The sequence below is a fragment of the Hemitrygon akajei genome, chromosome 22, assembly GCF_048418815.1.
Source record: "Hemitrygon akajei chromosome 22, sHemAka1.3, whole genome shotgun sequence".
In the NCBI taxonomy this organism is placed as follows: domain Eukaryota; kingdom Metazoa; phylum Chordata; class Chondrichthyes; order Myliobatiformes; family Dasyatidae; genus Hemitrygon; species Hemitrygon akajei.
Window position 1 is genome coordinate 57,045,887 of NC_133145.1, and position 26,335 is coordinate 57,072,221.

Below are 26,335 nucleotides of genomic sequence, written 5' to 3' on the forward strand. Positions count from 1 at the left end.
GAGGACAGGTGTTTTCAGAAAACTGACAAGAATATCCAGGGACCAAAAAAAAGATTTTATTTTACACAGAGTTGCAGACTCAAATGCAATGCTTGAAATCTACAGGAAATAGCAGAGCAATAGGACCAGTAAATGGTGAGTCGGATAACCTCTGAATAGGTTAGCACAAATGCAATGACCTGAATTCTCCCCTCCTCTGCTGTATAATTGTACCCATTTAAATAGCAATGTGATTCATCTACTCAACCAATTTACAGTACTATCAACACCTTACAATGAAGACAGTGGGCAAAAATCAATCATGACATCATTCATAACTTTTTTTAATTTCAAGTAAATTTGAAAGATAACTCAGCTTGCACAAATATTTTGAGGATGATGGCAGGATATTCAAACATGATGGCCAGATATAGTATTAATGGTATTACTCTTGGCAGTGTGGACGATCAGAGGGAACTTGGGGTCCAAGTCCATAGGACGCTCAAAGCAGCTACGCAGGTTGAATCTGTGGTTAAGAAGGCGTACGGTGTATTGGCCTTCATCAATCGTGGAATTGAATTTAGGAGCTGAGAGGTAATGTTGCAGCTATATAGGAGGATGGTCAGACCCCACTTGGAGTACTGTGCTCAGTTCTGGTCCCCTCACTACTGGATATGGAAGCCATAGAAAGGGTGCAGAGGAGATTTACAAGGATGTTGCCTGGATTGGGGAGCATGCTTTATGAGAATAGGTTGAGTGAACTCTGCCTTTTCTCCTTGGAGTGAAGGAGGATGAGAGGTGACCTGATAGAGGTGCACAAGATAATGAGAGGCATTGATCATGTGGATAGTCAGAGGCTTTTTCCCAGGGGTGAAATGGTTGCCACAAGAGGACACAGGATTAAGGTGCTGGGGAGTAGGTACAAAGGAGATGTCAGGGGTAAGTTTTTTTTACTCACGGAGTGGTGAGTGCTTGGAATGGGCTGCCAGCAATGGTGGTGGAGGCAGATACAATAGGGTCTTTCAAGAGGCTTTTAGATAGGTACAAGGAGCTTAGTAAAATAGAGGGCTATCGGTAAGCCTAGTAATTTCTAAGATAGGGACGTGTTTGGGTACGTGAATCCCTTGACCACTGGTCCCCCCCATCCCTTCCCACCGATCTCCCTCCTGGCACTTATCCTTGTAAGCAGAACAAGTACTACACCTGCCCTTGCACTTCCTCCCTCACCACCATTCAGGGCCCCAGACAGTCCTTCCAGGTGAGGTGACACTTCACCTGTGAGTCGGCTGGTGTGGTATACTGCGTCCGGTGCTCCTGGTGTGGCCTTTTATATATTGGTGAGACCTGACGCAGACTGGGAGACCATTTCGCTGAACACCTACGCTCGGTCCGCTAGAGAAAGCCGGATTTCCCAGTGGCCACACATTTTAATTCCACGTCCCATTCCCATTCTGATATTTCTATCCATGGCTTCCTCTACCATCAAAATGAATCCAAACTCAGGTTGGAGGAACAACACCTTGTATACCGGCTGGATAGCCTCCAACCTGATGGCATGAACATTGACTTCTCTAACTTCCGTTAGTGCTCCTCCTCTCCTTCTTAACCCATCCCTGACATATTTAGTTATTTGCTTGTTCTCCATCTCCCTCTGGTGCTTCCCCCCTCCCCCTTTCTTTCTCCCAAGGCCTCCCGTCCCATGATCCTTTCCCTTCTCCAGCTCTGTACCACTTTCGCCAATCACCTTTCCAGCTCTTAGCTTCATCCCACCCCCTCCTGTCTTCTCCTATCATTTCGCATTTCCCCTTTCCCCCACTACTTCCAAATCTCTTACTATCTTTCCTTTCATTTAGTCCTGACAAAGGGTCTCGGCCCGGAACGTCGACAGTGCTTCTCCTTATAGATGCTGCCTGGCTTGCTGTGTTCTACCAGCATTTTGTGTGTGTTGTTACAAGGATGTTGCCTGGATTGGGAAGCATGCCTTATGAGAATAGGTTGAGTGAACTCGGCCTTTTCTCCTTGGAGCAATGGAGGATGAGAGGTGACTTGATAGAAGTGTACCAGATAATGAGAGGCATTGATCTTGTGGATTGTCAGAGGCTTTTCCCCAGGGTCAAAATAGCTAGCACAAAGGGGCATAGTTTTAAGATGCTTGGAAGTAGGTACAGAGGAGACGTCGGGGTAAGTTGTTTTTTTTTTAAAAAACGCAGAGTGGTGAGCGCGTGGAACGGGCTGCCAACGACAGTGGTGGAGGCGGATATGATACAATCTTTTAAAAGGCTCCTGGATAGGTACATGGGGCTTAGAAAAATAGAGGGCTATTGGTAACCATAGGTAATTTCTAAGGTAAGGTCATGTTCGGCACAGCTTTGTGGGCTAAAGGGCCTGTATTGTGCTGTAGGTTTTCTATGTTTCAAGAAAAAACAAAAGATTTTTTCAGTCTCTGAAGGACTCTAGTATATTAACTCATCTAACCAAGCATCAATTGCTGTTATAGCGTCCTCTAACTCATCTGGACTATGGCACCACCTTCTCAGTGCTAATATCTACGTACAAAACTAGAAAATAGAAACAACTATTTAAGTATTCCACAGCATAACAAAAGAGGACAATCAAATTCAGATTCAGAGAAATGTTAGGACTGAGGGAGAGGAAGAAAAAAAACTGCACCAGTCACAGGAGCATCGTTGCTGAAAGAGGTCAAAGGCTTGGAATTCTGTTGTGTGATTATATACCAACTCTCCACCTACAAGGCTCACCCAGGATTATAACTTGTGCAGCTACATTATGTACTAACTTGTACAAGAACCTCTAGGGATGCTCTCAGCTGACTAGCATCGGATTAACTACGACACCCAACACCAGTAAAATTTTATGGCTACAGTCAGTACATTCCTACACAATAGACTGCAAAAACCTTCTTTCTGACAACACCTCTCAAACACACAAGCTCTGCCAACTGGTGGAACGATAGCATGCATGTGAAAAATGCAAGAACTGGCAAGCTTCCCTCCAAATCACACACCGCCTGACATGGGAATGCAAACTGCAGGTCTGTCCAATGTAGAACATAGAAAACCTACAGCACATTACAGGCCCTTCAGCCCACACTGTTGTGATGACCACGTAACCTACTCCAGAAGCTTCCTAGAGTTTCCCTACCGCATAGCTCTCTATTTTTCCAAGCTTCACTTAAAAGACGGTATTCTATCTGCCTCTACCACTGTCACAGGTAGTGTATTCCATGTACCCAACCACTCTGTGTGAAAAACTTACCTCTCACATCCCCCTTGTACCTACTTCCAAGCACCTTAAAACTATGCCCCCTCATGTTAGCCATTTCAGCCCTGGGAAAAAGCCTCTGGCTGTCCACACGATTAATGCCTCTCATCATTTTATACACATCTATCAGGTCACCTCTCATCCTCCATCGCTCCAAGGAAAAAAGGCCAAGTTTCACTCAAGCTATCCTCATAAGGCATGCTCTCCAATCCAGGCAACATCCTTGGAAATCTCCTCTGCATTCTCTATAGCATCCAAATCCTTCCTGTAATGAAGTGACCAGAACTGAACACAGTACTCTAGTGGAGTCTAACTAAGATCTTATATATAGCTGTATCATTACTTCACAGCTCTTGAACTCAATCCAACAAATGATGAAGGCCAACACACCATATGTCAGCAGCTTAGAGTGTCCTATGTACATGGACCCCAAAATCTCACTGATCCTCCACATTGCTTCATATTATATTCTGTCTTCAAATTTGACCTCCCAAAATGAACCACTTCACACTTATCTGGGTTGAACTCCATCTGCCATTTCTCAGCCCAATTCTGCATCCTATTGATGTACCACTCTAAACTCCGACAACCCTCCAGACTATCCACAACACCCCCAACTTTTGTATCATCAGCAAACTTACTTCCCTTCTACTTCCTCATCCAGATCGAAGAGGAGGGATCCCAGAACAGATCATTGTGGAACAGCACTGGTCACCTGACGGATGGGAGGTGTTATGATACGACAACAATGAATATAGAATTGAGACAGGTTTTTTTATATAAACAAAACATTTATTAAACACTGCTCAATAAAAATGAAAAGTAAACAAACGACTAACTGAACTGGAAGTTAACTGCTAAACAGCAACTTAAAGTGATATATGCAAACACAGTTCTTAAAGCGATATATGTGAAAGTCCAAATGATTTACACAGTCAATTAAGAGAGACTTTCCTGAAGTAACGAATTCCTCGACGACGTGATGTTACTGCTGATCCCAGCCGAAATATGCCTTGCCTGAAGGATTTACGAAGGAAATCCTTTTTATTTCTGAAGGAAATAAAAACGGCTTAAAGCACTGACATTCTCCCTTATGAAACGCTGCATCCAACCCTTTCTGCTTTCACAATGCAGTGGCTATCTCAGATGCAGGTTACTACCTTCTGTACGAGGATTCAATAAGGTCGATCCTGTATTACGGCAGACGACACCAACTTTACTCAATCCTTCGGGTTTTTTGTACTTCGATAAATTCTTCACTCTCTGACTGGACTAAAATTGGCAGCGTTGTGCAAGACTGCCAGCAATAACCTTTGAGACTTAAGGCAGGAAGTAAAACTCCACTTTAAAACAAAACTACGTCATGAGACGAATATGTAGCATAACAGAGTAACTGATGAATTAAACCACGAACTGACCTGCGTCACAGCAAGGCTTTCCCGTTTTATACCTGTGGAAACAGGCCATCACATGACCACTCACTGGTGGGAAAATTACATCATGTGACCTCACATTGGTGGGAAATTACATCGCCCTACCATCACAAGACCATTTCATCATGCTCACCAGATACTCAATTACATCATGGTCATGTGACATTCACAAGATATCCACGGGATATGTAACAGAGAGTAAAATGTCCATGGTTAGGGTGAGATGCATCCTTGATAATGCTTTTTGCCCTGCCCAGGTGGTGTTTTTGATAAATGTTCTCAATGGTGAGCAATTGGGTGCCGATAATCCGCTGGGCAGTTTTCACCACCCGCTGGAGTGCTTTACGGTCCGATACGGGACAATTGTCATACCACACTGAGATGCAGTTGGTGAGTATGCTCTCAATGGTACAGCGATAAAAGTCCATCAGTATCCTGGGAAAGAGGTGAGCTTTCTTGATGCTCCACAGGAAGCTGTTGTGCCTTTTTGATCAGGATGGAGGAGCTCAGGGACCAGGTGAGATAATCGGAAATGTGGACACCAAGGAATTTGAAGCTTGATACACGCACCACTACAGTTCCATTGATGTAGATGGGGACATGAGCGTGGCTCCTAGCATGCCTGAAGTCCACAATGATCTCCTTGGTCTTCTGGGTGTTAAGGGCCAGGTTGCTGCTAGCACACCACACAGCCAGGTGCTGGACTTCGGCCCCGTAGGCCATCTCGTCATCTCCTCTGATCAAGCCAACCACCATGGTGTCATCTGCTAACTTGATTATGGAGTTAGAACCACGTACAGGAATGCAGTCATAGGTAAAAAGGGAGTACAGAAGAGGGCTCAGCACACAGTCTTGAGGCATGCCGGTACTCAGAGTGAGAATGGAGGAGAGGTTGTCTAACTTAACAGATTGGGGTCTGTTAGTCAGAAAGTCCAAGGTCCAATTGCAGAGGGATGAGCTGATACCAAGCTGATACCAAGCTGGAGGGGATCACAGTATTGAATGCCGAACTAAAGTCAATGAACAGCATTCTGATCTAAGATTTGGGGCTGTCCAGGTGGGTCAGGGCAGAGTGAAGAGCCATGGAGATGGCATCCTCTGTTGACCTGTTGGTGCGATAGGCAAATTGACGGGGATCCAGGATGGTGGGCAGACAGGATTTCAGATGTGATAGAACTAGTCTCTCAAAGCACTTTGCAATGATGGGGGTGAGTGCAACTGGGCGGAAGTCATTCAGGCCTGTGGCAGTGGAATGCTTCGGCACTGGCACTATAGTGGCAAGCTTGAAGCTTGTGAGACAACTGCCTGGGCCAGGGACAGATTGAAAATGTCCGTGAAAACTCCGGCCAACCGCCCTGCAGACTCTGAGCACACGGCCAGGTATTCCAACCGGACCAACTGCCTTCTGTATATTCACCCTGCTCAGAGTGACGCTAACATCAGAGGTGGAAAGTCAGAGGGCAAGTTCACCAGGTGGGAAATCCGCTTTGAGGATGACCTCCTTGTTCCCTTGGTCAAAGCGAGCGTAGAAATAATTGAGCTCATCACGGAGGGAGAGCTTGAAGGGGGCACAGTAAGTCTGTAATAATCTGTATGCCATGCCATATGCGCCGTGGGTCCAAGGAGTTGAAATGCTCCTCGATCCTCTATTTGCATGTATATTTAGCCTGAGAGATTGCCCTCCTTAGTTTGGCCCTGGCTGAGCTGTAAGCCTCCCAGTCTCCAGACCTGAAGGCTGAATCTCTGGCTTTGAGCAAAAGGCCAACCTCTCTGTTCATCCATGGTTTCTGATTGGGGAAAACTTTTGTTTTTATGATGTCACTCTATCTACACACTTGTTGATGTGCTCAAGGACTGAGTTGGTATATAAGTCAATGCTAATCTGAGAGTCTGTGGTGGCATGGGCAGCAAACACGCTCCAGTCTGTGTGCTGGAATTGGTGCTGAAGAGCAGAGTCAGCACCCTCCAGCCAGATCTTAAGACTTCATTGTGGGTTTCACACGTTTAATGACCAGGCTATACTTGGGAAGCAGAAACAATGAAAGATGGTCGGACTGTCCCAGGTGGGGGAGAGTAGTGGCTTTGTAAGCGTCAGCCACTTTTGTGTAGACATGATCTAAGGTTTTATTTCCCCTTGTGGTGCATGATACATTTTGGTAAATGATATAGGAACAAGCAAAATTATTTCATGAAAAATTAGGACTGGATTATGTGTATGATTTTAATGCAGGGTGAGTTCAGCACTTCAAGCAGCGACATGACATAAAATCTTATGCAGTGTGTAGTGAAAAACAGATAAAGAAGCAGCTGCTGAGTCTGTTGATGAGCTTGCTAAGTTATTATGAAGTGGGTTAGAGGCGTTTATTTATTTAATACTAACCTAACCACCTGTAATTCGGCAAGATCACTAATCTGGCACTGCACAGGTCCCAATCATTCCAGATTTGTGGTGGTCAACCTGTATTATGTATTGCAATGTACTGCTGCCGCAATACAACAAATTTCACAAAATATGCCAGTGATATTAAACCTGATTTTGAGTTTGTCAATGTCACCACTAGCTGTGTGACATAAATATCAGGGTTGTATCAGCTGTACTTCCCATACAATATGTTGAACAATGACAAATGCGCGAGGTTCACCGAAGTAGTCAGTTTGTCAATAAATTACTTCATCAAATAAAAATAAATTGAAAATTGTCCCTTTATTATGAAGAAGAGTATATTAAATCTCCATCTAATTGCGTTATTCAGCACTATTTTAAAATTATTAATTCTATAGGATTGAATCACAACGGTTGGCATGATCTTCTCATGATTCTGTCCTCTATCACATTCATAGTTCATCTTTGATCAAAAAAGCTAACATTGACAATGAAAAGATAAAATATACTTACACTCTATAGGAAATAAGTCATTTTGTTTCTAAATATTTTGTTCATATTCTTCCATATACTAACCGATTGTTGGCTGTAAAGTTGGCTGCTAGTGCTACACCCAATTCCCTCCTTTTAGATAAGACTGGCACATCTGTACTGCTGCTGCTGCGACCACTAATAGGAATTGGAAAAACTCTGGGCTCCTCATCCTGTCAAAGATTAAAAAAAAGGTTTGTCTTTTAGAATAATAATGTTTGTGCCTTCAAATGGATTTTGAGGGCACACACACTATCATTCCAAAACACTTACATTAATATTTCAACCAATAATTTTGAAATAAATTGCAAATATTTTAAATAGGTAAACACTGCCCCTGCAAAATTATATGCAAGTGTTAGAAGATAATTGATATCAAAAACATCATTTTCAAATAGTTACAACAAAAAGGAAGTCCTCAAATATATTTTTAATAAAGTGTATGCCATATAACTTGTTTAAGATGACCAAACCATTTTATTTGGCCAAATAAATTGCATCATGTATAGGAATCAACAGCATTGGATTGGAGAAGTACTGGATTCATTTTTTGAAACAGAAGGCATTAAGGTCATAAAATGCAAATCAATCCTTTTGAGAGCTCAAATTAATTAGGAAATATCACAGCATTTCTGCAGAACTGAAGAGATTAAGATTAGTTTAGTAAACAATCAAACTAGCCTGACTAAATTTATAAAAACTAAACACTTCTACGAACGCAACACTAAATAACATTCTGGCAGAAGACTTAGCTTTCGAAGGTATCTTGAAACTCATTTGGATTGAGGCTTTCCATCTTGTTTTAAATTTAGCAGTGCATTTGAACTCTTTTCTCATGCATTAGCTAAAGGAAGCTGTGATAATCTATATTATGAGTGAACAAATACAATGGTAAAATTTCCATCATTATTTTCTAATGACAGTGCAGTGCGTACTTAAGGATTTTACAAGTTTTACCTGGTTCTGCAATAAGGATGAACTTTTATTCGCCATACCTGTATACATTCATATGTATTAGAAATTTGCTGCAGTACATACTTCATTGTACAAGCATACAACCAAACTGAAATCAATCTCAAATATGAATTTTCATAGTAGCAAGTGGAGAAACTGCCCAGTTGGTGGAATGTAATGTTTAATGGGTTTTTTTCTTTCTAGAACATGGGTAGCATGCTGATTCCATTAATCCAAGGATGTGAATTTGAATTCCTCATGGTATCTGATGAACTTAAATTTAAGTCATTTCATAGGACCAAATTTAAAAGTTCATGAAACATCAAACTGTTGTAAAAATCCACCTGGCTCAACAACAGTCTTTGAGGAAGGAAATACACTACCTTCACCCAATTAGAAATGAGCAATTCCAATGTGATTGACTTGTAACTGCTCATATCCAGGGCAAATATGGGTTGTTGATAAGTAATATTATTATTTACATCCCATGGATGAATTATTTTAAGAATATTGAAGTAACCACTCTTTGCATACTAGCTTACTTAGAATAGATAGAGACCTTACACATTACTTCAGACCTACTCAGAAAGCAGAATGGAGACACGTGAGGGGACTGGGGAAATGTTAGGATTGAGGGAGAGGAGGAAAAAACTGGACCAGACACAGAAGCATTGTTGCTGAATTCTGTTGTGTTATTATATACCAACTCTCCATCTACAAGGCTCACCCAGGATTATAACTTCTACAAGTTAGTGCAGCTGCATTATATAAAAGAACTTCTACTGGCTGACTGACATCCCATTAACCACCTTCAACATTCACACTCAACACCAGTCAAATTTTATGGCTACAATCAGTACGTTCATTCCTACACAATACACTGCAAAAATTAACCTTCTTTTTGACAACTCCTCCCAAGCACACAAGCTCTGCCACCTGGTGGGACAATGATAGCTTGCATGTGAAAATGCAAGAATTGGCAAGCTTCCCTCCAAATCACACACCACCTGACATGGAAATGCAAATGGCAGGTCTGTCCAATATCTTCCACAGATGGACTGCAACAGTTCAGGATAACGGCTCACCATCGCCTTCTCCAAGGCAATTAGAGATAGGAAACAAATACTAACCTTGCTGACTTCTCTTTACAATTTACAGATAAAAAAATAAGAAAAACTAGAGGACATATAAGAAGAATTAGGCTATTCAGCACAGTCTGCTCTGCCATTACTCTCTCATTACTGATTTATTATCTTTCTCAACCCCATTCTCCTGCTTTCTCCCCATAATATTTGCCACCCTTACTAACCAAGAACCTACCACCCTCCGCTTTAAGTATACCCAATGACCTGGCCTTGACTGTCGAGAGTGGCAATGAATTCCACAAATTCACCAACCCCAGCTAAAGAAATTCTTCCTCATCTCCGTTCTGAGTGGATGTTCTTCAATTCAGAGGCTGTGCCCTCCGCGGAGCCCTAGACTCTCCCACAATTGGAAACATCCTATATTTCAATATTCAGTATGTTTCAATGAGATCACCCTCATTCTTCTGAACTCCAGAAAGAACAAGCCTAGAGCCATCAAATGCTTGACATGTGATCCTTTCATTACCAGGATCATTCTTGTGGACCTCCTCTGGACACTCTCCAACAACAGTGCAAAATGGGACCCCGAAGCACTCCAAATTCAGTCTGAACAATTTTGTCTCTTAAACATTACTACAGCTGTTTACTTTGACAAGCAGAACTATATTTTTCTCAGGGATATACACCAATTCTGTATTATATTAATATCTGATCATTTCTACAGGGAAATAAAGTAAACAGCATGATTCCTGTCCATTTACAGCATTCTAAATATTGAACACAGATTAAATCCTGTATCATATTAAATGCTCCTATTTTGCAGGAGTTATTGAAATTAATCCCACCAGTTTTCATGTCTGAATTATAAGTTTATAATTACCAGAACATTCCAAGTGGTTCTCTTCTCTGAGGAGGCCTTGGTCAAACGGGACAGCTTTTTCCTTCCATCTGCAGAGCTATCGAACAGAGCCAGGAAATCATCTGTTCTTTCCTCACTGGGGAGAGATGTGTGATGGACAAAATTAATGGACTTATTTCCCTAAACAAGGGGTTCCCAACCTGGGGTCTTCAGACCCCACACTTAATGGTAGAGGTCCATTGCATAAAAAAAGGTTGGGACCCCTGCTCTAAAGCATTGTAGCTTTATGGAAAAAAATATATTTAGTGTTTACTTAACGTTTAGCCAAAAAACAACTTTTTTATCTTTTCAGAAGCCCCCAAGAGATTTACGAAATGCTGTAACTGCTGAAATGTAAAGACAAAGCTTAAATTTATTTGTCACATGTACCTCAAAATACACAGTGAAACGTATCAAATCAACGAGGATTGCGCTGGGCAGCTCGCAAGTGTCACCATGCTTCCAGTGCCAACACAGCATTCCTACAACTCCTCACCTTAATCTATATTTGTTTGCAATGTGGGAGGAAATCCACAGTCACGGAGCAAACATACAAACTCCTTACACATAAGGGCGAAAATGGAAACCCAATCTTACAGCTGCTGCTATAAAGCATTGCACTAACCACTACAGTACTGGAACACCCCATATAGAACATGCAGCAGCCAAATTGTCACTAATCCCATTTTTTTAAATGTTCATGCTGGAATAATAAAAGCACGTCTTTTCAACCTACTGGGACTTCTTGGTCCACTTTTTTTTTAATAAAAGCATGCTTACCAACAGGCAAAATGGACATTATCATTCCTGAAACATCTTGCATTACTGGAGAAATTCCAATGTGCACAAGTAAATCCACTGTGGGGCTGGCACAAGGCAAGCCATGATGAGAGAGGCTGGGAATATCATTGCACCTGCTGCCTTCACTTTCAATCTTTCCCCTATCGATGGCAGGGAGAGAATAATTCAATGGGTCGTATGCCTGCTTCATATTTCAAACTCCCAAAAGTTCAGGGAAATATTATGGGGCAATTTGATGCAGTATAATGGCACAGTTATTAATGGATCCATTTGCAAGCTCTCTCTTTCTCCTATTACAGATTAAATTGCACTTAAACACTGATCTGGCTCATTTTCCTCCCAAGCAAATTAACTCCATTACCTTGATGTGGCACTGGCTTTTTGATTGACTTGTGTGGTACTATTTGATCTTCGTAAATTGTTAATCGCACGAGAATTACCACCAGAGAGGTTTCCAAGACCAGTGTCACCCTGGAAGGAAGTAAATGGCATATATGTGACTTCTGCATGTGACATTTCAGATAAATACTCCATTTCTGCACTTACATACACTAAATTCTATTTTCCAGCCATGCCAAGAAATGTTTTTGCCTGTCTGAACAACTTCCCATTTTAATTACAAACCCCATTTCCAGAAAAGTTGGGATATTTTCCAAAATGCAATAAAAACAAAAATCTGTGATATGTTAATTCACGTGAACCTTTATTTAACTGACAAAAGTACAAAGAAAAGATTTTCAATAGTTTTACTGACCAACTTAACTGTATTTTGTAAATATACACAAATTTAGAATTTGATGGCTGCAACACACTCAACAAAAGTTGGGACAGAGGCATGTTTACCATTGTGTTACATCACCTTTCCTTTTAATAAAACTTTTTAATCATTTTGGAACTGAGGATACTAATTGTAGTAGATTTGCAATTGGAAATTTTGTCCATTCTTGCTTGATGTAAGACTTCAGCTGCTCAACAGTCCGTGGTCTCCGTTGTCTGATTCTCCTCTTCATGATACGCCATACATTTTCAATAGTAGATCTGGACTGGCAGCAGGCCAGTCAAGCACACGCACTCTGTGTCTACAAACCCACGCTGTTGTAGCCCGTGCAGAATGTGGTCTGGCATTGTCCTGCTGAAATAAGCATGGACGTCCCGGGAAGAGACGTTGCCTTGATGGCAACACGTCTCTCTAAAATCCTAATATACACCTCAGAGTCAATGGTACCTTCACATACATGCAACTCACCCATGCCATGGGCACTGATCCACCCCCATACCATCACAGATGCTGGCTTTTGCACCTTTCACTGATAACAATCAGGATGGTCGCTTTCATCTTTGGCACGGAGAACTCGACCCCCGTTTTTTCCGAAAACTAGCTGAAATGTGGACTCATTTGACCACAGCACACAGTTCCACAGTCTTTTGGTCCGAGATGAGCTCGGGCCCAGAGAACTCGCCGGCGTTTCTGCATAGAGTTGATGTATGGCTTCCTCCTTGCGTAATACAGTTTCAAGTTGCATTTCTGGATGCAGCGACGGACTGTGTTAAGTGACAATGGTTTTCTGAGGTACTCCCGAGCCCAGGAGGCTATAGTTGTCACAGTAGCATGACGGTTTCTTAGGCAGTGCCACCTGAGGGCTCGAAGATCACGCACATTCAACGGTGGTTTCCGACCTTGCCCTTTACGCACTGAGACGTCTCTGAATTCTCTGAATCTTTTTACATTATGTACTGTAGATGTTGAAAGACCTAAATTCTCTGCAATCTTGCGTTGAGAAATGTTCCTTTTGAACTAACAATTCTCTCACAAATTTTGGCACAAAGGGGTGAGCCACGACCCATCCTTGCTTGCAAAGACTGAGCCTTTGATGGACGCTACTTTTATACCCAGTCATGATACCTCACCTGCTACCAATTAGCCTGCTTAATGTGGAGTCTTCCAAACCGGTGTTACTTGAATATTCTGTGCACTTTTCAATCTTATTTTAACTCTGTCCCAACTTTCGTTGAGTGTGTTGCAGCCATCAAATTCTAAATTTGTGTATATTTACAAAATACAATTAAGTTGGTCAGTAAAACTATTGAAAATCTTTTCTTTGTACTTTTGTCAGTTAAATAAAGGTTCATGTGAATTAACATAGCACAGATTTTTGTTTTTATTGCATTTTGGAAAATATCCCAGCTTTTCTGGAAATGGGGTTTGTATATTGATGGTTTAACGTTAGGACCCAAGGAAGAAATTTTACAGGACTAAAGCTGACAAAGACTAACACCAAAATCTATTTGAAACACTGTCACATGAAACACTATTGCAGGAAAGCAGCATCCATCATCAGAGTCGCCCACCATCCGACCATGTTTTCTTCTCGCTGCTGCCATCAGGAAGAAGGTACATGGGCCTCAGGACTCACACCACCAGGTTCGGGATTAACTACAGCTGGTCAGAAGGGTTGGCAGAAGGATGGGAACTGGAGTGATAATGCTGAAGATGAGGTAGTTGGTTCACAAAGAGGCAGTGAGTAGTGAGACTCCTAGCAAGGAGAGGTTGATGATGGTGCAAAATTGCAGTCAATAGGATGAGGTGCAACATAAAAGGCAGACACAATCAAAAAGGGTGAATATAGGACTTAAGGTGTTATATTTGAATATGCCCAGTATGTAGAATAAGGTAGATGAACATGTAGCACAGTTACAGATTGACATGTATGTTGTTGTGGGTATCACTGAACCGTAGCTGAAATATTATAGCTAGGAGCTTAAGGTCCAAGAATAGACAATGTATTGAGAGGACAGGCAGATAGGCAAAAGAGGTGGCCTGTCTCTGTCGATAAAAAATGAAATCAAATCATTAGAAAGAGATGACGTAGGTTCAGAAGGTGTTGAATCATTGTGGATAGAGCTAAGGAATTACAAAGGTAAAAAGACCCTGATGGGCACTGTTTACAGACCCCTAAATAGTAGCAAGGATGTGGTCTACAAATTACAATAGGAGATAGAAAATGCATGCCAAAAGGGCAATATTACAATAGTCATGTGGGATTTCAATATGCAGGTAGATTAGGAAAATCAGGTTGGTGCAGGATCTCAAAAAAGGGAATTCCTAGAATGCCTACAGAATGGCTTTTCAGAGCAGCTCATGGTTGAGCCCACTAGGGGATCAGCTATTCTGGACTGGTGTTGTGCTATGAACCAGAATTCATGAGAGAGCTTAAGGTAAAGGAATCCTTAGGGGATAATTGATCATAATGTGATATAATTCACCTTAAAATTTGAGAAGGAGAAGCTAAAGTCAGATGTATCCGTATTACAGTGAAGTAAAGGGAAGTACAGAGGCATGAGGGAGGAGCTGGCCAAAAATAATTAGAAAAGAACATGGGCAGGGATGACAGCAGAGCAGCAATAGCTGGTATTTCTGGAAGAAATTCAGAAGGCGCAGGATATATACATCCTAAAGAAGAAGTAGTTTTCTAAAGGCAGGATGACACAACCATGGCTAACAAGAGAAGTCAAAGCCAATGTAAAAGCCAAAAGAGATGGCAAATATTAAAACAAAATTTAGTGGGAAGTTGGAGGATTAAGAAGCTTTTAAAAAGCAACAGAAGGCAACTAAAAAAGTAATTAAGGGAAAAAATGGAATACAAAGGTAAGCAAGCCAATAATATTAAAGAGGATACCAAAGGTTTCTACAGACAAAGTGTAAAAGAGGTGAGAGTGGATATTGGACCACCAGAAAACAATGCTGGAGAGATAGTAATGGGCACAAGGAAATGCTGGAGAGATAGTAATGGGCACAAGGAAATGCTGGATAAACTGAAAAAGTGTTTTGCATTAGTCTTCACTGTGGAAGACACCAGCACTATGCTGGAAGTGCACAAGCATCAGGAGACAGAAGTGTGTGAAGTTGCCATCACTAGCAAGAAGGTGCTGGGAAACTGAAAGGTCAGAGGGCAGATAAGTCACCTGGACCAGATCATGTACACCCCAGGATTCTGAAAGGTGGCTGAAGATATTGAGGAGGTATCAGTAATGATCTTTCAAGAATCAATTGTGTCTGGCATGGTTCCAGAAGACTGGAAAATTGCAAATGTTACTCCACTCTTCAAGAAAGGAAATTATAGGTCAGCTAATCAGACTTCAGTGGTTGGGAAGATGTTAGAGTCGATTGATAAGGATGTGGCTTCAGGGTACCTGGAAGCTCATGATAAAATAGGTCGTAGTCAGCATGGTTTCCTTAAGGAACAATCTCACCTGACAAAGGAGAATCAGTTGATGTTGCGTACTTGAATTTTCCAAAGGCCTTTGACACAGTGCCACACATGAGGCTGCTTAGCAAATAAGAGCCCATGATATTACAGGAAAGATACTAGCATGGATAAAACCGTAGCTGATTGCCAGAAGGCAAAGTGTGGGAACAAAGGGAGCTTCTCCAGTTGATTTCCGATGACAAATGGTATTCCACAGGGATCTGTGTTGGGACTATTTCTTTTTATGTTATATGTCAATGACTTGGATGACAGAATTGATGGCTTTGTGGCAGTTTGTGGATGATATGAAGATAGGTGGAGGGGCAGGTAGTTTTGAGTAAGTAGAGGGGTTACAGAAGGACTTAGATTAGGAGAATGGGCAAGGAAATGGCAGATGGAAGTATACAGTCATGCACCTTGGTAGAATTAATAAAAGGGTAGACTATTTTCTAACTGAAGAGAAATTTCAAAAATCTGAGATGCACAGGGATTTGGGAGTCCTTTTGTAGAATTCCGTAAAGGTTCATTTGCAGACTGAATCAGTGATGAGGAAGGCAAAAGGGATGTTAGCATTTATTTCAAGAGGGCTAGAATATAAAAGCATGGATTTCAGTAAGGCCTTTGACAAGGTTCCACACGGAAGGTTAGTTAGGAAGGTTCAATCGTCAGGTATTAATATTGAAGTAGTAAAATGGATTCAACAGTGGCTGGACAGTAGATGCCAGAGAGTAGTGGTGGATAACTGTCAGGTTGGAGGCCAGTGGCTAGTGCTGTGCCTCAGGGATCTGTACTGGGTCCAAAGTTGTTTGTCATATACATTAATGATCTGGATGATGGGGTGGTAAATTGGATTAGTAAGTAGGCAGATGATACTAAGATAGGTGGCATTGTGGATAATGAAGTAGGCTTTCAAAGCTTGCAGAGAGATTTAGGCCAGTTAGAAGAGTGGGCTGAAAGATGGCAGATGGAGTTTAATGCTGATAAGTGTGAGGTGCTACATTTTGGTAGGACTAATCAAAATAGGACATACATGGTAAATGGTAGGGCATTGAGGAATGCAGTAGAACAGAGTAATCTAGGAATAATGGTGCATAGTTCCCTGAAGGTGGAATCTCATATGGATAGGGTGGTGAAGAAAGCTTTTGGTATGCTGGCCTTTATAAATCAGAGCATTGAGTATAGGAGTTGGGATGTAATGTTAAAATTGCACAAGGCATTGGTGAGGCCAAATTTGGAGTATTGTGTACAGTTCTGGTCACTGAATTACAGGAAAGATGTCAACAAAATAGAGAGAGTACAGAGAAGATTTACTAGAATGTTACCTGGGTTTCAGCACCTAAGTTACAGAGAAAGGTTGAACAAGTTAGGTCTTTATTCTTTGGAGCATAGAAGATTGAGGGGGGGAATTGATAGAGGTAGTTAAAATTATGAGGGGGATAGACAGAGTTGACGTGGATAGGCTTTTTCCATTGAGAGTGGGGAAGATTCAAACAAGAGGACGTGAGTTGAGAGTTAAGGGGCAAAAGTTTAGGGGTAACACGAGGGGGAACTTCTTTACTCAGAGAGTAGTAGCTATGTGGAATGAGCTTCCAGTATAAGTGGTAGAGGCAGGTTCAATATTGTCATTTTTTTAAAAATTGGATAGGTATATGGACAGGAACGGAATGGAGGGTTATGGGCTGAGTGCAGATCGGTGGGACTATGTGAGAGTAAGCGTTCGGTACCGACTAGAAGGACCAAGATGGCCTGTTTCCGTGCTGTAATTGTTATATGGTTATATATGGATGTAATGTTCATAATTAATTTAACACTGGTGAGGCCTGACAGAGTATTGTGAGCAGTTTTGGGCTCCTTATCTTAGAAAAGATGTGATGAAACCAGAGAGGGTTCTAAGGAGCTTCAAGAAAATGATTCTGGGATTGAAAGTCGTATCATATGAAGAGTGTCTCAGGGCCTGTGGTCACTGGAAATCAGAAGAATGAGGGGTGACCTCACTGAAACCTATCAAATGTTGAAAGGGCTCAACAGAGTGGATGTAGGAGAGGATGTTTCCTATGGTGGGGGAGTCTAAGACCACAGGACATAGCCTCAGAATTGAAGGGTGTCCTCTTAGAATGGAGAAGGGGAGGAATTTCTTTAGTCAGAGTGGTGAATTTGCAGAATCCGTTGCCACAGGCAGCTGTGGACGTCAAGTCAATGGGTATATTTAAGGCAGAGGTCGACTGATTCTTGATTAGTCAGGGCATGAAGGGGTATAGGGAAAGGCCTAACTCCACTCCTATACTTTATGGTCTAACTCCCCCTCAACCATCAGTCTCTTGAACCAGATGTGATAACTTCACTCAATTTCACTTTCCCCATCAATGAGCAGTTTCCACAACCAATGGACTCACTGTCAGGCACTCGTCATCTCGCATTCTCGATATTTAACGCTTATTGGTGTGTTTATTATTATTTATTTTTGTACTTGCACAGTTTGTATCTTCTGCACTCTGGTTTAACTCCCTGGTTGGGCAGTCTTTCTATGATAAAACAGCTAAAAGTCTCTTTAAGTTTGATTGACTGAAAATAAATGACACTCTCTGAATGAGAGAGTATGCCAAAGACTGGGAACAATCCTTCAGGAGTTCATGTTTCCAAATGCTCTAGAATGTATCTACTAGAAAGTACACAAGTTGAGCAGATTTGTGCTCGCTGGGTTACCTGAGCACAAGTCATCATATTTATGCCTCAGCATTTAAACTTTATACAGTTCCGAGAAATATGTTATTTTTATTTCCAGATACAACACAATAGTAGGCCCTTACAACACAATAGTAGGCCCTTACAACTCAATGAGCATGTGCCACCTAATTATATCTGTGACCAATTAACTTACTAACCCAAATGTCTTTGAGATGTGGGAGGAAGCCAGAAACAGGGAGAATATACAAACTTCTTATAAACTGCAGTGGGAAATGAACCCAGGTCACTGGTGCTGTAAAGCATTATGCTAACCTCAAACCTACATTGCAAATTCCATATACATTTACCAAAGAGTTTGCTTTGGACTTGTTTTCAGAGCTGACAGAGGTGGACCGTGCTAGCTGTTTAGCAGGTGAAGCACTGCTGGGGCGTTTGGTTATAGATAACTGAGAACCGGTCAAACTGAGATCAAATCCATCACAGAGGAATGAAGAACTGCTTCGAGAAGAATTCATAATGAACACACATGAGAAAGCAACCTGGAATAAAATAAGAAAATAAGATATAAATATTTGCTTTCTGAATATAATAGCTTACCATTCTAAAATAATTAAACCTTTCCGTGGGTTTCATAACAAACAAGTTAACACTTGCAATCTCAAGCTCTGCCAACTTTTAGATAAAATAGTACAGTACAAAAGCTGCATTAATCCCACCAAATATCTGTCATCTCTTTCAAAGAGCAAGGCAATTAGTCCTACAGTCAATTAATATTTTATGAAATAAAACAATCAATACATCTGCTTATACCGAGTGAACAATTGGTTACAGTGTGTACAAAAGAAAGCTGTTAGCAGTAGGATTAACATTTTAACATCGCCAACTAAAATCAGTTACCAAGATGGACAATGCATGAAATCTTGGCACCATTTGCTGTGAACAAATTAGCTTGGAGATAAGGCTCGTCTCATGTGATACTACGTTTCACTCTTAAAAAGCTACCATTAACCAGGCTGAGGAAGAACTACACTGTCAAAATCACTGCCCTTATGAATGTTAATTAAAGTAAGGCAATCAATGCGACAGGTATCCAAGCCAACATCAAATGTACTGCTCTTCCCATCCTGCACACTAGATTTCTTTCTCAAATGGCTCCTCTTGTCCTCCCCTCCCCAGTTAACAGCTCCCTCACGTTTGAGAAATAATCAAATAAAAAGGCACTCTGAAGCATATTTGCTGTATTAAAAGGAGAATATATGATTAAGGGGTGACTTTTGCTGATTCACCAGAAAGCATTCCTTGACGCGTTCACTTAACTAGTGATACCAGAGATATAGATAATACAATTTTCTTTGATGAAAAAGAATCAAATCTATGCAGCTACAGTTATAAAAAAATGAAAGCACATTATTGTACAGAATGGGATATAATGCTGCACTGCACTGTATATACTTAACCACTTTTCATAATGCTGCTTACATTGAAAATACACGCTTGTATTTACATATTTTATTCCATATCCATTCTTTAACCTCTAAATTTATTTTATATATCTCTTTATCATTACTGGATGTTGCTTTCTGTTGCATGTTGCACGCTGACCAGCACACCACAGCAAATGTAAATAAATATAGCAAATAAGGTTGATCCTTAATCCTCTATGAGAAAAAGGATCCCAGGATAAACTGGAAACATATAAAAGAGGATGCAAAGCAGGGTTAAAGGCTGATGGGAGACAAAAGGTAGTCTCTTCTCAAGAGGTAATGTTGCAGCTCTATGGAACCCTGGTTAGACCACATTTGGAATGTAGGGTTCGGTTCTGGTCGCTTCATTTTAATAGGAAGGATGTGGAAGCTCTAGAGAGCGTGCAGAGGAGATTTACCAGGATGCTGCCTGGACTTGAGGACATGTCTTATGAAGAAAGGTTGAGTGTGCTAAGGCTTTTTCACTTTAGAGCAAAGAAGGATGAGAGGTGACTTGATAAATGTGTACAAGATTATAAGAAGCATAGACAGAGTGAATAGCCAGATATTCCACCCCCCCCCCCCCCCCACCACAGGTCAGGAATAGCTAATACAAGTGGGCGTAATTTTAAGGCGATTGGAGGAAAATATAGGGGAGATCTTAGAGGCAAGTTCTTTATTCAAAGAATGGTGGGTGCATAGATAATCCTGCGAGGGGTGGTGTTAGGGGCATTTAAAAAAAAAACTCTTACATAGGCACATGGATGACAGAAATATGGAAGGTTATCCATGAGACAATGGTTAGATTGATATTACAGTAGGTTAAAAGGTCTGCGCAACATCATGGGCCAAAGGACCTTCATTGTGCTGTAATGTTCCATGTATTGAGTTGCAAGAGCAGTTGGCAACAGGAGCTGTGAGTACAAAACAGAATAGAAAGAGCTGCCCAATAACAAGACGTTGACATTGTAACATGGCAGAAAATAGATGAGTATTACTTTCCTTTTAATTGTCTTTAAAATAATGCTGGTTTAAGGAAAACTTCCGGGAAAATATAACTTATTAAATCATTCACAGCAGAAAACCCATTAGTTAAAATGATGCTAAGGGAATAAAAAGTGATTTATTATTCAAAATTATTAAAAAATTGTACGCTCTCACTCAAAATGCAGGATAATTTTCTGTCGCAGAAGGCCATTGAGGTCAATCATCAACTTCAGTCAAAACCACGATCAAAAGGCTTTTCGATGTTGGTAGTTAACACAAATGCTCTAGAGCCAGCGATCACTGATCAGGGTTCAATTCCCACCACTGTAGGCAAGAAGCTTGTACATTCTCCCCATGACTGCAAGGGTTTCGTTCGGCTGTTCCAGATACCTCCCACATCCCAAAGATGATGGGTTAGAGTTAGTGAGCTATTTTGGCACCGGAAGCATAGCAATGCTTGTGGGCTGCCACAAGCACATTTTGGACTGTGTGGGTAGTTGATGCAAAACAATTAATTTCTTGCATATTTCAATATACACATGAAAATAAAGATAATCTAATTAGCATCTATGCAGAGCCACTCTTCTTCCCCATCTGAAAATTTCAGGATTATTAGATTGACCAGAAGCTCCAAGAAATAATGATTTTCAAAGACAAGTCATTCTTGGACTAGCCATCTCAATGATAAAGGCACCTGAGGGATGAGTCCAACAAAACTCACAACTTGGGGAGCAAGTGATAAGTAAAAGGACGACAAGGGATCCAGCAACTCACTATTAATTATATCATGCAGATTGTCCAACTAAAGCCCAATCGTCAAAGGACCAATTCAACTGCAAGTCAGAAATGGAGTATAAATACATTTGGCTGGCAGGTAGGATAAGCATTGTCCCAAAAGGAGAGATTGAGTAGGGATAGACCTACATTCAACAAGGGGTAGAATATGAGAATTTATGGGACAACTTGATAAAAACAACTATTAGGCCATTGCTGGAGTAGTGCACATTTCTGATAACCACACTGCAGGAAGGACAAAATTCACTTAGAGAGGGTACAGAGGAGATTCATCAAGACGCTACATGGGAAATGATTCCCAGCATTTCAGTTATGGGAAGAGACAAGAGATTGGATTTGTTTTTTTTTTGAAATGGAGAAGTGGGGGGGGAGGGGGGGAAGGACAAGTAGCAACCTGGTGAAAGGTAGTAAGTCATGCGACGGACAGTAGAGAAATTTTCTGCATAGCAGAGATATCTAAAAGTAGGCATAGATTCAGAGTGATAGGCAAAGAGGGTTACAGGCTATCTGAAGTACATTTTGTTTATCCAGATGTCAGTTGGAAGCAGAAAACACTACCTAAGTGGGTAATTAAAGCAGTGACTCTCACAACATTGAAAACATTTCTGGAAGAGTGCTTGAACTACAAATGCATAGAAGGCTATGGACCAAGTGCAGTCTATATGAAGTTTATTCTCTAGTGTATCAAAGTACCTTGGAAACTTTTTCCTTTCACATACAATTAGTTTTCTCAGGACTCATGTTTCCATCGGAAAGATGTTATGCTCGTACTCAATTCTTTCATGTTGCATTTAATTTTTCCTTCATTATTCCGTAATCTGAGGTATTAATTAACTTGCGTCATCATCGTTTGTTGCATCTTTCCATTTTAATCATAGCTCCACAAAAATGTTTAATAAATTAAGACTCCTGATTAAGGATCTCATTCCAAAATAGTAATTGTTTATTCTTCTCCATAGATGCTACCTGACCTGTTGAGTTCTTCCAGCATTTTGGATTTCCCATATCTGCAGAACCTTTTGTGTTTATGTTCTTGGTAAATAGGATCAGTATAGATCGGCACTTGATCCAGTAAGACGGCGGTGTGCTCAGATACAGCGGCCTCTCCAGGACCAAAGGTCCTTTTGTCCTTTTTAAAACACTTTTTTTACAATTGTAACATATTGCCGAACATTAAGAACTTCAAATCCTGCAGGTCTACCCCAGCAGCAAGATGCTCGATACTAGAAGAGCTAGACTTGGGAGTGGATTACGTTGCTGCCTGCTCCAGAGAGGCAGTTGGAGTCTTGTGCTCAAAGGCTGTGTGCAGTCTAACAGCGAGGGATTGGCTTGGACGTTTTTCTTGGCCTTGCTAGACATTGATAACGTAATACAGTACAAACCCAGTTCTCTGGTTTACTGATGGGACCCCCAGTGGGGGAGCTGCATAGCTTTGGTTGTACTGAGGACGAGTCCTCATGCCATTGGCTTGCCTGTTGCAGCAATCCAGAAGGGGAGACGACAGAGGTGGTGTGGCATGGTGTCCATGCTGGGCTGGGGGCTGGCCCCTCCCATCGATGCTGCCCTCCAGTGTTCACTCAGAGGAAGACAAGCTGGATTGAGTGCATGCACACAGTATGATTATCTGTGGACTGCTGAGAACTGCTTCTTCTTGCCGACAACACCTATGCACCATCAATTAATAGAACAACTCACTCAGGAACTTGGGCTATTTTTTTTGTGTAACAACATGTTTACTGCTATCATATATGTGCTATGTGTGTCTTGTGCTGTGTATGACTGTAGGTACTGTGTTTATTTATTTATTGAGCAATACAGCCCTTCCAGTCCTTTGAGCCTCATTGCGCAGCAAACCCACAACCTCAATTAACCCTAACCTCATCATGGGACAATGTACAATGACCAATTAACCTACCCGGTATGACTTTGGACTGTGGAAGGAAACCAGGGCACCCAAGAAAAACCCATGTGTTCCACTGGGCGGAAGAACAGAGACTCCTTAGAGAACTTCGAACTCCAGAACATCCCGAGCTGTAGTTGCATTGTGCAAGCCACTACGTTACCATGGCACCCACATAGAAACCTTGACCCCAGAGGACAGTTGTTTCATTTGGCTGTATTCACGTATGGTTGAATGATAATTAAACTTGAACTTGATCTGTACAGTGATAGTGAGCCAAAAAGCCTGTGCTGTATGACTCTGTGACTGAGATGTCTGCATACTGCAGGAACAAGCCATATGGTGAAAGAACATAGAGCAAGCGATCAACCACAATTTAAGGAGCCTTCAGCTCCTAAAGTGCTGTATCAGGCAACAGGAAATATTTCATGAATTTGGCAAGCCTTCAGATAATAAGTCAACAATATCAACCACTAAATAATCCAAATCAAAGAGACAAGAGTAAAAGAGATTCATCTGTTCAAATAAATCTTGCAACTGTTTTGTCTGAAAGTGTAAATTTATGACAGAAGTCAAAACATTTATTTTTCATATTTTTACTTCAGAAAACCACTTATTCTTTTCTGCTTAAAATGGCCAAAACAAAGGTTCTCCAAACACCACAAACTTTGACTAGAAATCTGAAGACATCTTAAAATTTCTGCAGCTGATGCTTAAATATACTGCAGAACAATTCACATTAAAAATTAAATTTTCAATTCTTTATTCGAGAACTTAACTCCATGTTTTGGTATTCTTCATATAAAAAGCCCTTTCGATTACCCTTTCAGACCCAACTAATTTGGGCTACCTCAGGCCAGTCAACATACTTAAAACAAAGGTATTGTAATTTTAGGCAATTTTGAGGATCACTGTCAGGTGACTCTAGTGTGGGTTCAAAAACGATGGTCCTTAAATCCAAAAGTAAAGCAGAATCCCAATAATCCGCCAGCCAACTATTCCAAAATTGTGATGGCTTGGCAACATTTCTTTTCTGGCATTCTAATGAACATCACTCGCTTGTTTCCTGCCCTTCCTTGAAACCAACCAGGGTTTTGTTTCCTGAGCTGGCTTTGAATTTACATGGCTCACTGGTAAATTTACTACTCTGCTATGTAATATACAAAGAAAAGTGAATTGGGATATTAATACAAATAACAAATATTTGGTAAATATGCTAATTTAGCACCAAAGACTTAACAGCTTTATTGCAGACAAAGTGAGAAACAAGGTCAAGTTTAGAATTCATGTTAATACTGTAATCCACTGAAGAGCATGTTATTAAATTAGTAATCTTTTGATATTAGTTAAATTCCACCCTAAACAATTCATCCGAGCCAATGAATAAAGTTCATTTGCCTTCTCCACTGTCACTAGAGTCACAAATATTCTCCAGCAAAGCAATTCCTAAAAGAGGGTTGTTACATCAGCAAAGGCACACAAAATTGCTATTTGCGTCAAATATAATACAATAAGCTGTCTATTTGAAATGCCTACTAGCGCAATGGGTTTAACTGTTCCAAAAGGATTAAGTAGGAAATCAGAAGCATCGAGTTTCATTAAAAACAAAGAGAAATGTAGCTTTGAGTTAGAAAACAAAATAAGAATTTATTCTGCATTCTCAACAAAGAATCAAAATAGTACCTGGCATCAAAGATTGTATGAACTATATTCAAAAAATATTAAGATGTTGCCAATAACTACAGTTTTTTATCTGGAAAATGGCAGAAAGCATATTAAACAGAGACATGCACTAGCTTCCTCCACCCCCATCTGCTACACCCCCCCCCCACCAAACTTCATAAAATGAACAGAAGGAACTATCAAAAATAGCATTATCACTGGTCCACAGAATAAAAAGTGTGGCTATGCGAGAGCATGTGTAACCTACCAAGCATACATGTACACAATTATTCAATCTTCCTCCACTATCATTTCAGGGAGTGCATTTTGGGCCATGACAACTTTTTGTATAAAAGAAAACATTTCCGCATGACAGCTTAAACCTTTTGCCAATCATTATATGCGCTCTGGGTCACCAACTCTGCTGCCACTGTGATACAGATTCACCTCATTATTCTGTCAAATTCATACAACTGAGTCAATAGATTCTCTTTTAAACATTCTACTTTAAGAACCCCATCTTTTCTAGTCTTTGTGCAAACTGAAATCCCTCATTCTTGGTACAATTCATTTAAATTTCTTCTGTTATTTCCTAAAACTTAACAATTCCTAAACAGGAGTATTCTGAAATAAATACATTCCAGTTCTAACCACAATTCGCACAGCTTTAAACAGTTTTGTTTTTGCACTAGATTAACAAAGCCAAAACTTAATTTTTAAATGGTATTCTCAATCTGTCTTGCCTTCTTCAAAAACATGTGGACTAAACTCCAACAATCCAACGAGCGGCATAGCTAGAATAGTCAGAATCTTTTTCTCAGGGCAGGGGAGTCTAGAATGTGGGAGAACTGTAAATAAGATCGGAGGAGCATTTTTCCCCCACACACAGGAAGTGATGAATACTTGGAAGAGCTGCCAGAGAGGTAGTAAAAAAACATTTAGGCTGCTATTTAGAAAGGAAAGGAATAGAAAGATATGGGCTTAATTGCTGGTAAATGGGATTACATAGACAGGCATTACAGTCAGCACTAGTAAGATGGGCTGTAGGTTTGTATGATTCTGTGAAGCGAATGCATAGGTTTCAAAATAACACAATGCATTCAGATGGCATCTCTTCCATTATTTCCAAATGGACCATTAACCTATTTAAAATAAAGTCAGTTAATAGCCTCCTTGGAAAACCAGAAGGAGATTCAATTTGATTTTTAAACATTTATTTGCCAGGATCCCATTACATTCTACAAAACTTC

At 40.8% G+C, this 26,335-nt stretch overlaps 1 protein-coding gene across 7 annotated transcripts in view; it reads right to left on the reverse strand.

Annotated features, from left to right (window-relative positions):
- Window positions 1-26,335, reverse strand: part of cep131 (centrosomal protein 131) — a 139,375-nt gene that overhangs the window by 106,995 nt on the left and 6,045 nt on the right. For 6 of the 7 annotated variants that reach the window (XM_073026305.1, XM_073026307.1, XM_073026302.1 and 3 more), the window contains exons 2-5: window positions 18,626-18,817; window positions 11,708-11,817; window positions 10,528-10,642; window positions 7,654-7,781 (exon numbers count right to left, since the gene is read on the reverse strand). In XM_073026305.1, the coding sequence (XP_072882406.1) occupies window positions 7,654-7,781; window positions 10,528-10,642; window positions 11,708-11,817; window positions 18,626-18,793 (521 nt within the window). In that variant the 5' untranslated portion in view covers window positions 18,794-18,817. Of the gene's footprint in view, window positions 1-7,653; window positions 7,782-10,527; window positions 10,643-11,707; window positions 11,818-18,625; window positions 18,818-23,438; window positions 23,443-26,335 lie in introns of those variants that run through there. The other variant, XM_073026306.1, reaches the window with a different exon arrangement.